We start from the raw sequence: 18,567 nt of genomic DNA on the forward strand, positions 1-18,567 counted from the left end.
ACACAAAAAACACCGGTTGAAGACTACTAAAGTTCCTAAATAAACCACTATACACAAACAATTAATTAGTATGAAACTTCCTGGCAGATTAAAACTGTGTGCCCGACCGAGACTCGAACTCGGGACCTTTGCCTTTTGCGGGCAAGTGCTCTACCAACTGAGCTACCGAAGCACGACTCACGCCCTGTAATCACAGCTGTACTTCTGCCAGTATCTCGTCTCCTACCTTCCAAACTTTACAGAAGCTCTTCTGCGAACCTTGCAGAACTAGCACTCCTGAAAGAAAGGATACTGTGGAGACATGGCTTAGCCACAGCCTGGAGGATGTTTCCAGAATTGGTAGAGCACTTGCCCGCGAAACGCAAAGGTCCCGAGTTCGAGTCTCGGTCGGGCACACAGTTTAAATCCGCCAGGAAGTTTCATATCAGCGCACACTCCGCTGCAGAGTGAAAATCTCATTCTGGAATTAATTAGTACTTAGCTTTCGTTGCGCCGCTACAGCTGCAACTGGTCAGCGCGGAATCTAAACACAGGTAAGAGGCTACGTTGCTCGATACGAAACACTCAGATATATCAGGTCACAACACAAGAAAGGCAGAGGTGAATGAAGAAACCACTAATAAGTCACTTATATAGTAAATATTATCACAAAAACCGTTAAAACAGGTATCTAAAAATATATAAAAAACTTAGAGAGCGATCTCACACGCAGTCACTCGCTTATGACGTCACACCAAAGATATTCGGTGGAACAATGATCTACGTCAGAAACATTCATAAGTCAGTGTCTGTAAATCGAAAAATCACTTCAATCAATGAAATTAACGGTTACTGTGCAAAATGGTACCGCACTTGATAAGAAATAATATATTACTGATAAAGAGGCGTGCTAAAAGGTATGCTTCTGTACTTTGTATTGTGTTCAAAATACCAGTTGCTGTATTACATGCCATGCATATTACTTGGTCGACTTTTACGTTTCTCTGACGCAAGTTGCGCTCCTCTGCTGGTGTAGGTCCCCTAAACGCAGCGTGTAGAATGGTTGTGTGCAACATTGCTATGTCGGCGATTGAGAAGCAGAGTTCTGTAATCCTTCATAAAGCTGAAAACACAAATTGATAGAGTTCTTCCAAACATGGAGCACGCTTTCTTTTAGCATGAGGATATCTGTAACAGACGAACACCTTGGGCTCAATTCATCGTTCATCCTCCATACAATCCCGGGTTGGCTCCATCCGATTTTAGTTTGGTTCCAGAGCTTGAAGAACCCTTTTAGTGATTTCACATTGACAGTGACGAAGCAGTGCAGGCAGAGGTAACGTTGTGGCTCTTTTAACGAAGTCAGGCATTCTACAATGGCGGTATCAAGAAACTGGTCACTCGTTCGGAGAAATTTGTTCGTCGCTATGGTGATAATGATGAGATATAAGTATGTAGACTGGAGAATGAAGAAGAAAATTGATAATAAACTTTATTCTATTTAAAAAGCTTTTAGATTTTTCACGTGTATAATTCGTAGGCATTAGTTTTTAGCACGCCTTGGTTTTTATGTTTCAGTCTAGAAGAGCCAGAGACTGAGACGGTACACGATCACTTTTTTTACAGCGATAATGCAAACTTCTTTCATGGCGTTGTATTTCACAGATTTCTCTGCGTAATAGCTTGAAATAAAACTGTTTTGCTTACCACCTTGGTCCTCCATATAGAACATCCAGAGAAGATACCATGTATTCTGTGCTGCAAGTATTTCACGCTTTATCCAGGAAAGACAAGGCCAAGCCACTGTGTCAGTCTTAAGTCTCTGCTGTGTCCACCAGTGACATCGTTTCAATCAACGTGTTAGGGCGGGAATTGGGTATTGGGATGGTACGAGGTTAGCATGAATGGATGAATTGCGTTTTGTATGATTAATATAGAGTCAAAATTTGCGAATAATAATGTGAAGCTGCAGATAAGGAAATGTATTCAAAGACTGAATTATAACAGCTGACGGCTTGAAAATACAGTTTTATTGCGTCAGTATAAAACTATTACAAGGCCAACAGAAAGATAAAAAACAGGGAAGACCATGTTTTTAAACACAAGTTTTTGCCGTCAGTTTCTCGCCTAAATGTAATGCTGGTGTGACTTATTGCATGTCGTGAAGCAATCTGGTGTGATTTACTGCATGTCGTGAAGCAATCAGAAACTATGATGAAAGAGGATTAGTCGATTCCTCCAGTTCTTGTTGCTAGAAAAAGTGGTAAGTTCTGTCGCAATTGAGATTTCTTGCTTTCTCTGAATATTGTAGATTCTTCAGTGAGCAGGCCAGCCATCTGGTCGTCAGTCACTCGCAGACGAGTCAGTCTCTTCAAGATGACCCAGCAGGCTTGCAATACTCCTAGTTCTTGGGACAATCTGACAGGGTTGGTTTGCATAAGCTCTTTGGTTTCACCACGTAAACTACAACAAACAGAAGGAAATATGTTTTATTAAAGTTAGAAACTATTAATAGAATTAAATACTATTTGATATTTACTACTGATAACAATGTGATAGGTTATCACTTTTTTTACATGGCACGAATTTCATTTTCAGCACTGTGGAAAGATTATGTTACGGTCGCATAACAGTGAGAATGTGAGAGAACTGTGGTAATAGATGCCCTAGAGAGAGTGTCGTTTCCACATGTACCAGTGATAGTTCGTGGGGATGTTGTATTGATTTAGCACCTCCTCGGAACAGTAACTACCTTCTTTTGTTCATGCGTTTTAAATAGATAGCCCTGTGTAAGCGGCTTCCTATTCATACTGGCATTATAGTAGACGGCTCTTTGGCACATGGACCACGCTAGTAAATATCAAGCTTGGTGCATTTAGAGAGAGTTAGGATGTCAATCGAACGAAACTCTTCAAGGAGGGTAAGGCTGCCCACGTGCGCGGGAGTCAATACGCCAGAAATCTATACTGTGATATGATAAATCTTCACCATCTCAGGGCCTCAGTTTCCCATACAGTGGCCGGCTGTGGTGGCCGAGCGGTTCTAGGCGCTACAGTCTGGAACCGCGTGACCGCTACGGTCGCAGGTTCGAATCCTGCCTCGGGCATGGATGTGGGTGATGTCCTTAGGTTAGTTAGGTTTAAGTAGTTCTAAGTTGTAGAGGACTGATGACCTCGGACGGTAAGTCCCATAGTGCTCAGAGCCATTTTCCCATACAGGAAACGGATTTGAAGAACCCATAATTTGGGAGTTGGGCAGTGGTGAGCGCCGCCCGTCCCCTATAGCAGTAACTCCTTGCCCCACGTGAACGATCTGATGTGGTCTTAAACCGCCCTGGATTGATCCAACGTGAAGCAGTGCGAAGCGGTTACTCTGTTCTACGCGCTCAGTGCAGACACGATATTCTCCCGTCCGCACACTCGCCCACCCAGTCCAGTACATTCACTGTGGTCGAACGAAAAAAATTTGATGAGAAAGTTATTACAATTTCCGAAAAAAATTAATTACTGAATGCATATGTACTTAAAGAGCATATATTATATTTGACATATGAAATACAGAGGTTTATGTGTGTGTGTGTGTGTGTGTGTTTGTGTGTGTGTGTGTGTGTGTGTGTGTGTGTGTGTGAGTGTGTGTATGTGTGCGTGCACGTCTTGACTTTAATACTCCTGATCGTTTTCTACCTTACGTAACCTGCAAATGATGGACACAGTTTTACATTTCAAATATTCGGTGGAGTTTTTGGGCCCTGTATTTGATTCAAAGTAATCTTGCGGGCCAAACATGGGCCTCTGTGACTGCAATAGTTCATATCCCATGTATTTCTGTGCTGCAAGTCTAAACTCGATTGCTTCCCTCGGTGGCTCAGCCAGTAATGACAGGGTACAGGTGTGACAATCTCGGCGTTACCTAGCTGGGTGCTCACCAGCGTCGCGAGTCATCAGTTGCCGTAACTTCTGAGCGTGCCTCAACGACTACAGTTGTGATGAAGTAGGCACGTCGTATGTCATACAAGGCAGAGATCTCACCTTAACTGCACGGCTTCCGAGATGGGTCCTAACCATATATTTAAACAAAGTAAGAAAAGCAGTCTACAGGCGTGGTACGTTCCCATGAGTCAGATGAAAGCTGAGGCGAGACAGTCGACCTCTAGAAAACTTGTCATACGCGAGATCTTCAGCAGAAAATCGGTATTTTGTCCTGATGGGCTGTATTGATCCATCGGTACTTGAGAAAATAACTTTGTTTTCCGTTTCTCAAGCTAGCAATTCGCAAAGTGGGTTGTTTGAGCAGAAGAGATAAAAATATCCAAATAAGAAAGGTGATGTAGATAGTGCTCCCAGTCGAGTATCTGGGAGAATATAACATAAAACATCAATAATACAGAAAATTTTTACAGTATTAGAAGGCTGGTTTGCTAATTTGTGAGTGTTATGTGTACTTAAAGGTTTCAACAGTTTGGATGGTACACGTAAATCTGTTAATCGACAAAGAAAAATACTCTTCTCGTCGACACTAAAATAGTTCACCAAGTGCCAAACCCGACAAAAAGTACAGAACTTCGAGAACATCCACTACAGGTGGATCTGTACTTAAAAAAATTGTTCATTCAATTACAAATGTGGTGGCATAGCGAGACACATTGAACATAGGCACAGAGAAATTGCAGAAAGAATGACTATATTGCGAATGTACGCAATGTAAAGACGTCAGTTCACAGAGGAAACAGTCACGTATGCGTTAACTTGGGGCACATAATTCGGGCATAGACTTGTGAAGCTGCAGAGAGGAAGAAGCTGAGTTTTAAGTTGAATAAGGAAAGGAATACAGACATCCATTCATATTCATGAATGAGAAATACGGGGAGTTTTCACCTTCTCGCATTGCCCTTCCTGAACAGAAGTTATTTTCTTTGTAGCTTCGGACACGTGCCATTGGATCATATTCTTCAAATATAGGCTGTACCCAGAGGAAGTTTTTGATATCGCCATTAACAGCATAATGTCCACAATTATAATTTCAGGATTGCACCCATGGTCTAGGTGTAGCGTCTTTCATTAATAGTCCAACATTGGTCATTCCGTGTTAGAATCGTCCTCACTGCTTAAATTTAGAATAGCAATAGCGGCCGAAAACTTCCGGCGTAAAGTCACCCTCACCCTGCAAACGGCTTTGTCAAAGAGAGCGGAAGTGCCAACAGAGCTTCAGATCTCTCTATTTCCCCTGGAGTGGCAAACTGCCCCTACAAGGCGGAACACTCAGCAACGTTAAGTGGCATGATCATGCAGAAGACAATGGTAACCACTGCATTAAGAGCAGATAATGCGTATCTGCAAGACATGTGGCCTATAACTGAGAAAGTGCCCTCATAACCTCGCCATTGGGAAAAGATTCCTAACAAGTACCGCGCTCAGATCTCTGGGAGGGGACTCCGAAACGAGAGGAGACCTTGACAAGTGATTGAAAAACCAAAGAAAGAATAACGCTCAACGAATCTGGACGTGGAATGGCAGAAGATTCAACGTGGTAGGGAAGCTAGAAAATCTGAAAACGGAAATGCTAAGGCGCGCTAATGAACAGTGGGCGTCACGGATGTGAAATTGGAAGAGTACATACGCTTTCTGGTCAGATGAGTGTACAGTAATATGAAAAGATGCAGAAAATTGTATTACTGGATTAGAATTTATTATGAATGGGATGGTAGGACAATGAGTGAGTTACTGCGAACATTTCACTGATAGGGTTGCTCTCATCAGATTCGACAGCAAACCAACGCTGACAACAATAGTTTCGATATGAATGCTTCGTCGCAAGCAGATGAAGAGGTAGAGAAAGTATATTAGGTTTCAATTGGTAATTCAGTATGTAAAGGTATATGAAAATCTTGAAGTCATGGGGGATTGGAAAGTGGTTGTGCAGGAAGGCGTACAGGATAGGTTTACGGTTAAAAATGAGCTTGGTAGTAGGAACGAGACCGGAGAAAGATTAATATGTTCTGCAATAGGTTTAATAACGTAAAGACTGTACAAGAATCACACATGGAGGAGTTAAACTTTGAGAAGGCTGCGAGATACATGAAAATTTCAGTTAAATTAGGTCATGATGAGGCAGATATTTCGAATTCAAATATTGGATTGTAAAGCGTAGTAATGACGATGAGTTGGCTAAATTTGAAGAGACAGGTCAGGAAGAATCAGTGCACAAGTAAGTGACATACAGAAGTAGTAAGGAGTGAAGGGACTCCTCTGAAGTTGTTTGAGGCTATAGATACAACCATAATGAAAAACTCAGTAAGTAGTTCAGCTGAAGAGTAATGGACATCTCTGAAAGGGGCAGTCGCAAAATTTGAAGAGAGAAACGTAGGTAAAAGGAAAATAACTGCGAAGAAACAGTGGATAACAAAAGAAATACTTCCGCTGATCGACGAAAGAAAGAATTAAAAATCCGTTCAGTGAAATTGAGAAATGCAAGTCACTTAGGAATGAGCCAAATAGAGTATGAAGGCAAGCTTAGGCAAAATGCCTCCACGAAAAAGATGAAGAGATCAAAAAAAGTAAAGTTTGCCGGAACGATTGACTCAACTTTGACGAAAGGATTGACTCAACCTATAGAAAAGTAAAAACAACTTTCAGTGAAATAAAAGAAGCGCTGCAACAATACGAGTGCAACAGGAATTCTACTGTTAAATGAAGAGGAGACAGAGGATAGATGGAACGAGTACGCAGAGGGCATCTATGAGCAGGACGACTCACGTGATGACAGAACAGGAAAAGGAACAGAAGTCGATAGGGAAGGCTTAGGGGATAGAATATTAGAAATTATAATGGCCTTGGAAGACGTAAATCAGATGGGGCAGAAGGGATAGATAAAATTATATCAGAATCTAGTTGATGTGTACGAGTATTATAAGGAGACTGGTGATATACAATCAGACTTTCCGAAAAAAAAAAACTTCCGAACAGTTCCCAAGATTGTTAGAGTCGACAAGTGCTGCAATTGTCATACAATCAGCATATAAGCTCATGCACTCAAGTAGCTGACAGGAATAATATACAGAAGAGTGTAAAAGTAGACTGAAGATATGTTAGATTACGGTCAGTGTGCATAGGAAAGGTAAATATGACAGTTCTGAGATTGTGGTTGACAACAGAGGCAAGCTCGAAGAAAAATTAAGACATGTTCGTAGGATTTGTCAACGTGGTAAAAGCGTTCGACATGTTAAACGCTGTAAGATGCTTCAAATCCTGAGAAAGAAGGGGTAAGCTGCAACGAAATATGGTAAAATACAAGTACAAGAACAGTAAGAATGGAAGACGAGGAACAAAACTCTGTGATTGAAGAGGATGTAAGAGGAAGGGGTAATCTTTCACCCCATCTGTTCAAGATGCAAAACGGAAATAAGAGGAAGGCTCATGTGTGGGATTAAAATTTATGGTGACAGGAAAAAAAAAATAAGATTACCTGACGACATTGCTGTCCTCATTTAAAATGATGAAGAATTACGGGAACTGTTGAATGGAACCAACGGTCTAATGAATGCAGAATATGGATTGATAGTAAGTCGCAAAAAGGCGAAAGTAAAAAGAAGTAGCAGAAAAGAGAACAGTCGGAAACTTAACTGGCTATCACGATCGAGATGGCGTGAAGGAATTTTGCTAATCAGTCAGCAAAAAACACATGACGGACTAGAGAATGAGGACATAAGAAGGAGACTAGCGCTGATAAAAGGGTATTCTTGGCCAAAACTCTGCCAGTTTCAGGTGTTAGTTTAGGGATGAAATTTCTGAGAAAGTACGTTTGGAGCATAGCATTCTGTAGCAATGAGAGCTGGACTGTGAGAAAACCGGAACAGAAGGGAATATAAGCATTTATGATGTGGTGCTACTGAAGAATGTTGAAAATTAGGTGGTCTGATAAAGTAAGACATGAGGGGGTTCTCCCCAGAATATGCGAATAAAGGAATGTATGGGAAACACTGAAAAGAAAAACAACGGTATGATAGAACATCTGCTAAGACATCAGAGAATGACTCTTGTTACCGGAGAGAGCTGTAGAAGGTAAAAAATGTAGGTGTGGACAAAGTTTGGGATACGTTCAGCAAATAACTGAGGACATAGGTTGAAAGTGCTACTCTGTGATGAAAAGTTGGACAAAGGAGAGAAAATGGTGGTGGACCACAACGAACCAGTCAGAAGACTGACGAGTCAAAAGAAATCCAGTTTAGTGCTCCCTGTTCGTGGCTTATTTCTCAATTTTCTGTTCGTCATGAAGTCTCAGCTCGACACTATGTCTAAATGTTTGTAGAGAAACAATTTTATAGACTATAATTTTTCATATTGTTTTTTTAACTAAACTGAAACATTTTTACTCTAGATTACTGTAGCAAATCAGTTACATTACTGAGCCAGCTTTTTGGTGATAAATGGAGATCTCTGGAACATGTTAGGGAAGTGAAAGCAAGGTGCCAGGAAGCACATAAAATCATAAAGTGCCTTAGTGCCTACAGTTCTCAAGTCCTGCAGCTTTACATTGAATTTCTTCGGTTCTGTCTTGGATACGAATGCCCTGTATATGGACTAGCAAGGCAGACATACATAAAGTTAGACGTTGTCCACAATGAGATATGAGACCGTCATTATGTATCTAAAGAACCAGCTTGATTTCTAACATACGCGACAAGGCTGAGGAACCATGCTCTCCACAAGCCTGCATTTTCTCATAGCGAGACATGCCGTGTAGATAACGGAAACATTACCATTGGATAAAGGAGTTAATTCACATTTTGATCGTCTGTGCAGAAACTGGCAGCGCACAAAAGTATTCGCGGTGCCTGAGTAAGAGGAGGCGTGTTCATTCGGCTCTTTTAAATACACAGCTTTATTTGCCTTCTTATAGTGTAGTCTACAGCGTTCACAGTACACCTCTTCTGGGAGTGGCATACTGACTAACAACCTCCAATTTGAGCCCTTTAAATATACCATCATCGTATTCCTCATCATGTCGGGTTGTGAACCGACCGGCACTCTGTCCGGACGTATATCAGCTGTATTTTACAATCGGATGGCATATACTAATCGAAATGTTCGGTGCCTGTGTTAGCCTGTTGATCAGTTACAGACTCTGAGAAGTATGTAAACAATGCTTCCGTAACCTCAATACTGCTCAGGATACTATGTGCGAAAAGAACAAGATAACCAAAATGTTAATAGTTTGGAGAGAGAGTCAAAGGAATTTAATGGTGAGCCCTCTCATCTTCATCTGCTCTAGAAGATTCCGATTTTACTAGAGTTTTAGGAATTATTCTCTGTATCTTGTGCCACTATTGCTCCGTACGATCCCTGTCGAAGTTAACTGACTGTTGTGATCTGAGGTGACCTGCTGTTTATTAGTCGACAGCAATATTATTGTTCCTGGGAGAGAAGGCGCTTCGGTCTGCTAATCGTGAGATTTTATCGTAATATTTCACGATGACACTATGAACCACTTGACAGTATACGCACAGCTGTGCTGAAATGCGTTTTCCTTAGCCATCCCTTTACTTGTTTACTGTAAGGTCACCGCCTCTTTCCGGTGGCGGCCACGGAAAGCCAAGTGCAATAATATCGTGGTTGTGTTGTAACAAATTCACTACATATGTAAACTTCTTCGCTTGATTTGTATACATATCCTTCCTCATATTCATTACACTACGAGCACATCAGGAACGGTAAGACAATGGTACAGCTCAATATGTGCTCATATCTGTTTGTCTACATCTGCCACTTGTTAGTTCAATAATATCTGTTCTACGAAGCTTTTACACAAATGATCACTAAGCAAGATTGTTGGTATTCTTATGACTGCTTAGGTCTCTAAATACTCGACACAACTTCGAAGGACACGTACACACGAATTAATTTTTCATTTTAAGTTATTTCTACAGGCGAGTCTATAAGCCATTAGAAGGATATACCTGCGCTTTTTGGCTTACGCATAACCTTTACTTTCGTGCTAATCAACGCATTACAGACACAATTTCTGACTCGATGGAAATCTCAACTAGTACTACGACTACGCTATTTTCCACTCCTTCTACCTCGATATTCTGGTGTGACATAATTAACTTGCTTTTACCAAGTTCTGCTTTCACGCTTCACTGGCTCCCAAATACTATGTGTGGCCTGCTGCTCTTTATAAATGCCTCAAATACGGGGTAATTTTTTACAATGCTTGTGCGGATGATTACAAAAATGGCGTATCATCGCCTGTCTTAGGCACACAGGTTGGTGGCTAAATTTTGAACTTTTCCAATCTTGTATCCTATTTCTATTTTTTTTTCATGAACGTATAACGAGTATTGATGATGTACACTAGTTCCTCTGTTGACCTTCAACAAAGTACAACGAAAAGTGTGCCTTGCCTATCATTTTACAATGCTTTACTGTATCTAGATCTAGGTAGAAAGCTAGCAACATATTTACTTCAAAATAAACCACGCGGTACTCGTGCTAACATGCGTCGCCCATTAAAATATCTCTTTGCTAAATGTTGAGACTATAGCCTATGGAGAACTTCATGTCGCGTTACACAACATAATCCAAACAAAAGTACTCAGTTTCTAAACTGCAGAAAGTTAAAAAATTCAGAAGATTTAAGAGTACAACATGTAAATGGAAAAAGAGAATTAGATATATGCAGGAAATTGCTTGAAATAGTTTTGGTGAAGATTTCGATGAGTTTGCAGTTTCGTAAAGTGCAGAATGTTGCATTGTTCACGGGGAGGTAACAATATACTGCTTCCCTAGATGGTTTGATGTAACTCATATTCTCACATTCACTTTGGAACAATTCATGAAATATTATACTAAACAGTCCGTGGTAATCTTGTCAATCATGTATAGAAAATCTTGTTGTTTAAAGTAACGTACCCTTCGGTAGCAGGTTGTAGCAAGAATACAGCTTCAGTGAATTAGCATACAAGTAGAACTTGTTGTCTGCCTGGACACAAATGGTATCCTCGTCTTCTTCCGCGTACGACGGCGCCGACAGTCTCACCCCAGCCGAGAAGGTGGCGGACGGCTCTTCCGCACCCTGGATGGTGGCATTGGTCGACTCTTCTGGTTGTCCGTGCACCACCGCAACTGCGACCAGTGCTGTAGAAAACGATGAACAGTATTACAGCTCGTAACTTTGTCCACTGCCTGTTAGTGTAACTTCACCATCTAGCGCTCTGATACTACTGCCTGGTACTGCGACTCTGGCAGGTGCCAGCCTTAAAATACCGAGATGCAATGCAACTCTGGTGACTCATGCCACTACTCAGCCACTTGCTAATGTATTGTCTCTGGATGTAAATGGTTCTCTATTGTCTCGTAGTCTCTAAGTTGTACATGATATCCAATGTATCTGATATCGGGGAAGCTATAGTAGGAGAATACCTCATATTTGTGACATTTATGTAGAATGTTTTTAGACGTACTGTACCAAAACAGGAGAATGTTTTCGGTACCTAAATGCAGATATAACTCAAGATATCGCTCTTAATGGAACAAAATCGATAATTGGAAAGATAATTTCAAAGGTACGACGTGGAAATGTCACATGGCCACTACAGTTCAGAATACACACGGTGTAAAAGAAAAAGTATTGCATATTTTGAGAGGTTGTAGTTCGGATAAAACTATGAGAGAAGTCCAGTTCAAATAGAATCTAAAACGCTTACCTTAAGAGCTTTGAGCAGTTGTTGAAACTGTAAACCGTATTCACAGTTCTGGATAAGTGCACTTACATTACTTCTAACAGATTCAGTACGTGTTGTGAACAGCTAATGAAAACCATTTACGTTGTAGTTTTTTTCTGCAATTTCCAGCATAATGGAAGCCTGTTATTATAGACGGTGAACAGCAAACACCATTTCGAGCACGTCCTTTAGCGACGACTCACAAAAGCAGGTCGTATGTAATACCCGATGTCCCATGTATTTTTCAGCTACCGCCTAAGTTTATAATCATTTCTTGTATCTGTATGTATTTATGAATTTTGTCATTAATTAGATTTTATCAAAAGGTAATATATGCTGAGTGAATAAATAAGGAATAAAAAAATATTAATTGCATTAAATACGCTGGCAGTGTCAAGGGAATTAAGTTGAACTATTACAAAGAATATATTTCATGGAAAGATAACGACGTTGGCGCGAGAGCATGCAGTCCTAGAACTAAGGGCAGAGATGAGTTGCGAAGCATCTCTTGTGTGGTACAGACGTGTGTGTTGGCTCGCAAATGCCAAACGGAAATTGTTGTGGAATTGTGTTATAATACGTATGTGGCAAGGCGAAATATAAATAAGCCAGCACATATATGTACACAGAACACGATTACAAGAAAATGTTGGAATTACTGAAGACTGCTGTGTGCATATATTTTATTCAAGCTGCTCTCTCATCAAGAAGAGTCTACCGTCAGTAACGAATTTCGTAATAACCATTACATCGTGCCAGAAGCAACTCATCGCAAAGTAAGATCTAGCAAGTATTTTGATTGCTCTGTGACAGGCATGCCAGTGTAATAGTAAATTTTTGGGACATATTCAATACAAACTTTACAGACTCAGGTCGTTAACCAGGAACAGCGTACTGCCCTCAAACCATGGCTTCTGCTACGGTCGCAGGTTCGAATCCTGCCTCGGGCATGGATGTGTGTGATGTCCTTAGGTTAGTTCGGTTTAAGTAGTTCTAAGTTCTAGGGGACTAATGACCACAGATGTTAAGTCCCATAGTGCTCAGAGCCATTTGAATCATTTTGAACATGAGTCACATAAAATATTTTTTTAGTCAAGGCACAATATGAGGATTATATGCTGCTATACAACAACAAAATAATGTGGTCTCATTTTTCTACTTATTAGTTTATTGCATTCTGTGGATGATTCGAGATAGCAACCAGCTTAAGTAGACTTGATGTGTTTCACAGTAGTGTTAAGGTAGGCATCTCAAAGACCATGTGCAAAGGATTTTTTCTTGTTTTTGTGCTCAAATCATCTCTCAAAACAAGGACTACTTTCTTTTAACATACTGTATATAAGTGATGTAGTGGTAATGATGGTAGCTCCATGAGATTTTGCGCAGTGACGCTGTAGTCTGTAGCGATGCTGCAACGTCACAAGACTGTAGGGCATTTGAAATCTGCAGGGGATCGACAGTTGGTGGAGGTGTTGGAAGTTGACCTTGAAGTAACTGAGTATAATCCATTGCGCATAAAAACATGAAGATATCCCCTACTGTTCAATTACACTATTAGCGATTCATCACTGGAACCAGAACATACGTGGCAGTATCTTTCCGAAGCGGCCTGAAATGGAAATGACCCCAGAAAACCGGTTGCAGTGAAAGCGGTTGCCAGTCTCAGATCTTAGGAAACCTCTCACGGCAATAAAATTCTTCCACGAAAGAATTTCCTTAGCGATACTCACTCAACAGTTTCGCGAGTTGTGCTCGTCCGTCTGGCGTCGAAAGCAAAGACAAGAAAACAGAGAAGACATAAGGAAGAGCGGGGCGTTTAGTTAGTAAGTGCGAGAGCTTAAGAAGATACTGGAAAAACTTCAATGTGATAATTAGCAACTAAAACAAGATTACTACGATTATAACTAACTCTGTGATATAACAGGATGGGTTTCGTTTCCCTCACAGCCTTCACGTTTACTCTTTTTAAGACTATATGGTATTTCGTCCATGAAGTGAATTTTTCTTTATGTGGAACGGACTTTCTCTAGAGTTATCGTTGGTGTAGACGAGTAACTGCTCAGTATACAGTCGTTCGTTAATTCCTGTATTCAAAGCTCAGTCATTCCATTGGTTTGGTATCCTTCATCTCTCCTTATCTTGTGTTATCCTTTTCGCCTAGCAATCCTGTAAAATGCGGGATAGTCTGTTTCACGTTATTTTTATCTTCACGTGGCAATACTGGTCCACCCGTCTATTGCTCGTTACAATTCCTAGTTAGCTAGTCATGTGTATATAAGTACTAAGCTGTGACGCTTAATATTCGTAATCACTCGAGTCATACTCTCAGACGACTGAAATTGTTTATCTAGACAACACGAACACTTTCGTCGAGTATCTATGCGCTAACACTGATCGAGACCACAAGCAAATGGAAAAATCTTCCTAGAACCATCTCAATACTCAAAACTGTTTCCCATTTGTATTACGTCGTTACTTGCGGCAGTGAAAAATTTTCCGCCGACAATAGAAATAGATTTTCACACGAATTACTACCTCAGGACTTATATAAAGAAAAGGTAAAAAAGAAAGTTAATCGTGAACGAAAATTTATAAATTCTACCAATACTTACCAACAACAAACAACAGAGCAGCCTTCATTGTACTCGCAAAGAAATACTACTGCTCTCGGTCTTACATTTTCATTTATATATGTTTAAACACCCGATGACATCATTGAATGTTATCGTAACTTTCCTTTCTGTGATTGCAGCAACAAGTAGCAGATTGACTTTCCTTGTCCTTGTCAAGCTGCATTATCGTTCGCTGTGTCATATTTATTGCCAACGCTATTGCAACAACCTTGTTAAGAGGACGGGTTATCATACTGCACCGTTCACTTCCTTCTCATTCGATGTAGCATCACGGGGTAGGCGCGCGGTCTGGGTCACCTTGTCAGGGTCCGTGCGGCTCCCCCCGTCGGAGGTTCGAGTTCTTCCTCGCACAAGAGTGTGTATGTTGTCCATAGCGTAAGTTAGTTTAAGTAGTGTGTAGGCTTAGGGACCGGTGACCGCAGTAGGTCCTATAAGACCTTACCACAAATTTCCAAATTTTATTCGATCTCATTGTAAAAAGACGAGTGCACTTCACTTCCTTCTCATTCGGCGTCGTTGTAGTAGAGCCGAGAAAACAAAAGGCGGATATCCTGGTAAGTTAACTGCCACGGCTCACCAACACAGCTGAGTTGTCATGTCACACACATCTTAGGGGTAGTATTTGTTAAATTTGCCGAACAAAAGAGAAAGTGCGAGTAAAAATGTGAGTTCCTTGAAATAGCTTCTTTAAAATTAGAACAACAATATTTAGACGCAGGCTCGAAATAAAGATTATTTTTCTATCAAAAAAGCCTCTTATAAAGAAGTACGGCTCAAATCCTGATGCAAGGAGATCTAGTCATGCCATTGATAATTTCTACTACTCATTTTGCAATCCAAACAGCTTTTCGTTTTTAAGGGGAAAGCCTTTACTTAGAGGAAGGTATCATTTTGATTGTGACGGGAATGAAACAGACTCTTTATCGAAGCTATGCGAAGCATGGAAGTCGCGACGACTACTTGCTTGGGCTAAGTCCAACTACACAATCAGACACGAAACTGCAAATACCTGCTGAAAAGCCGGAGAAAATGCTCGTGACGACTCTTCGGAGATCAGTTTCATGCATGTTTTACGTGTCCTATTCAATAGAGCGCTCCCAGATTTAATCTAGTGCGACATTCGGTTTAACGATATGTGTCAACAGGGGCAGTGAAACTCGAAGAATAGCGAGTGCCTGAGCAGCGACAGCATGGCCCTGTCATGAATGCTGGCCGCGGTGGTCACGCAATGAACGCTCGTAGGGAGACTATGTTCCTGACCATCGTGTTTGGCGTATTACTGGGGCATCGTACTATATGTGCGTCTGCAGCAGCAATTTGATAGTTTGTATCGCAGTGTTACAACGATCTATTACAAATCCAGATGACTTCCTTAGTCACACGATCACCATTGGTCCAGGGACAAGGCAGCAATGCAAGGTGCGGATTCACTCACAGCTGAAAAAAAAGATATCCAGCCATCATCTGGCAAGGTGTTGCCGAGCCTGTTTTGGAACTAACACGCTGTGAATTATGTAATCTATCACCTTTCTTCCCCCTAAATGGGTTTTGTTGTTTTAGATTTGTCCATGAGACTACAATGTTGTCGATGGAAGGACAAGGCTCATTGTCAATAAGAAAAGAGAAAGTGTAATCATAAAAACTACAAGGAAGACGTCCTACTTATTTCTTCGCTTCACTTTACCGTCTTTCTCATTCGATTGTGAGGAAATTATTCAGTAAAAAACATGAAAAGATACAAATCTTATAGCAACTGCTGTATAATGAACTGTTTCCTTTTCTTCATTCTTGTGGTACTCCCGAGTAAAGTAAAACTTTGCGCATGTCTCGAGAAGTCAATAGAGAATAATTAAGTTGTAGCCTACAGTTTACATTTGGTTCGTTTCGTGGAATTCATTACTGCATACGAACTATAGCTAACATCTCGAAATTGTTTTTAATGGTGGAAAGGACAGCCATACCTTTTTCCATAATCGAGACAACAAATTGGAGGTTTGTACGACAAGGTTGGTAGCTACGCTCCACACGCAACGCTATTGCCGCTTGCTGTGGCCTACTGTGTGGAGAACAGAGTTGCCTAGTGTTTCTCTTTCATGTGTTGCCAGTACAAGTTTACTTAAATGAAAATTATGCGGGAGTCATGAGCCGATAACATTAATTTGATTTTTTTCATTCTACACTTTTTGATTTCAGGAGTAAAAGAATCCGAAAGCTAAATTTTGAGCAACTGGACGAAGCCGAGGCAGACACGCCCGGAATTTTCTTATGTTCATGGGCTTCTTCCACTTCTACAAACTCCTTTTCTGCACAGAGCTCACCACCCACTTTTGCTGTATCAACGGTGACTGATCTCACTTAAGATTCAGCAATGTTTCTTTCGACTACTTCTCAAGCGCATTGTATCCTTTACTTACGTATATAACACAACGAATGAAATGTCATAATAGGTGGTCTTACAAAATTAAGTTGTTCATAGCGGCATATTAAATGTGATTGACACATTTTGCCAACTAACTTGACTGTAATGAATAACTTTTCGGTTAGAGGAAGAGGAAGTCGAAAATTTTGTTTTACCAAATCAGTGTAAATAAATAGGTCTTTAGACACTGTCTTTATTTTTGATTTCGTTTTCTCACACAGGTAGCATGGTGTAATTAAAATATAACATGTAGCATATGCACAATAACAAAACGATTACAGTTCATATTTTATGACAAACTTAGGAGATGTTATCGAGTGGTTCAGCAGATGAAGACGACGCCATGATGATCCAACGACCGGATGTAGGCAACCGTTGTCGGCTGCTCCAGGACCTATCGTGAAAGACAGCATCTGGACAGTGAGGCTGATGTCCGAAACAGTAAGGAGGATGATTTTGGTTGCATATCAAACTGGCGTCACTTAGTCGTCCATCGCAATATGGTTTCTTGCAACTGTTGTGCAAATAAACCAGAAAACTATATTTAACACCTTACACAGATTGTGCTGGAAGAAGTGCCATTGGTAACACACAAGTATGTTTTCAAATAAATATAGCAATAACAAACAACGACTTAAGTAAAAGAATTGGATCCATGAGCATCTTGGGCAGACACCTTCATAGCACTGCATAGCGTACAGCACTCTACAATTTAAACAGTCATTTATCGCTTTGATCAAAAAGTATTTTCAGGCAGCTGTTAATTGGATCGGTATACTTGCTGTAATGCATGATGCACACTTTGCTATCTTACAATACATTTATTCACTACCATCTTCCAAGGTGGAACACCTTCACATTGGGAAAATATCTACTGTAACATCACTGGTTAAACAGCAAGCATGTCATCTGAAGTTGTTACAATAGATATTTTACCACTGTAGGGATGATACATGATCAGAGCTGGCAAATGTGTGATTCTTTTCTCTATGTTCATCGCTATGAATCAGCAGCGAAGGTCAACAGTAATATCGTGAAATTAATGTTAACAACATACATCGAGACAGTGTCTCTCATTTTTCAAAATGGTTCAAATGGCTCTGAGCACTATGCGACTTAACTTCTGAGGTCATCAGTCGCCTAGAACTTAGAACTAATTAAACCTAACTAACCTAAGGACAGCACACATATCCATGCCCGAGGCAGGATTCGAACCTGCTACTGTAGCGGTCGCTCGGTTCCCGACTTTAGAGCCTAGAACCGAATGGCCACTCTGGCCGGCTCTCTTTTTTCATCTAAATTTCCAGTATGGTTCAGACAATAACGACCACGCACACAGTACTTCACATCGACAACTAAGTAGCAGATGCCATTGGCAGTAGTAGTGGAATGAAGCTAAACCTGGGCCATTTTGTCTGAGCAGGTTCCATACATTCAGAATCAAGTATACAATCCAGGGTGAATTATCCTCCACCCCTTCCTCTTAACCTATAATTATGCTAATTGATTTATGAACCCCTAGAGTTCATTTATGGCCCCTCAGGGAGAATTTACCCTTCTGAGGAACCCCCACCAAAGCCCCTCTCTCTTCTCCTCTCACAGCCTCTGAGAATAGAGACACTTTTTTTTATCCACCTTACCCTTACCCAGTTCAGTTCAATGTCACTTTCTCACTGTTCTCCCACCATCCCCCTGGCAAACCACCAGACATACCAGACAACTCCACATTCCCCTCTTCTCCCCTATCAGGATGTTGGTGGGAAAAAGACTCACTCTATTCTGAGAGAGGGACATAAAGTGACTTTATTTATATACTT

At 40.8% G+C, this 18,567-nt stretch overlaps 1 protein-coding gene and 1 non-coding gene across 2 annotated transcripts; both read right to left on the reverse strand.

The window, feature by feature from the left end:
* Nucleotides 1-98: 98 nt before the first annotated feature.
* Trnal-caa lies at nt 99-173 on the reverse strand. Its single transcript has one exon. It is a non-coding gene; the product is annotated as a tRNA-Leu (tRNA).
* Nucleotides 174-1,994: 1,821 nt separating this feature from the next.
* LOC124777043 lies at nt 1,995-14,465 on the reverse strand. The gene is made up of 3 exons (XM_047252308.1): nt 14,311-14,465; nt 10,887-11,111; nt 1,995-2,442 (listed from the first exon to the last, which is right to left on the reverse strand). The coding sequence occupies exons 1-3, from the start codon at nt 14,336-14,338 to the stop codon at nt 2,381-2,383; spliced, it is 315 nt and encodes a 104-aa protein (XP_047108264.1). The 5' UTR covers nt 14,339-14,465; the 3' UTR covers nt 1,995-2,380.
* Between the last annotated feature and the right edge of the window lie 4,102 nt (nt 14,466-18,567).

The sequence above is a fragment of the Schistocerca piceifrons genome, chromosome 2 (genome assembly GCF_021461385.2).
Source record: "Schistocerca piceifrons isolate TAMUIC-IGC-003096 chromosome 2, iqSchPice1.1, whole genome shotgun sequence".
Taxonomy (NCBI): Eukaryota; Metazoa; Arthropoda; class Insecta; order Orthoptera; family Acrididae; genus Schistocerca; species Schistocerca piceifrons.

Excerpts from the sequence above, each read along its gene's own strand:
- LOC124777043 (XM_047252308.1), bottom strand. The coding sequence starts at position 14,338 with ATGAAGGCTGCTCTGTTGTTTGTTGTTG. Across the intron at positions 11,112-14,310 it reads TGCTCTGTTGTTTGTTGTTG|CACTGGTCGCAGTTGCGGTG; the intron begins GTAAGTATTGGT and ends CGTTTTCTACAG. Across the intron at positions 2,443-10,886 it reads CTACAACCTGCTACCGAAGG|TTTACGTGGTGAAACCAAAG; the intron begins GTACGTTACTTT and ends TGTTTGTTGTAG.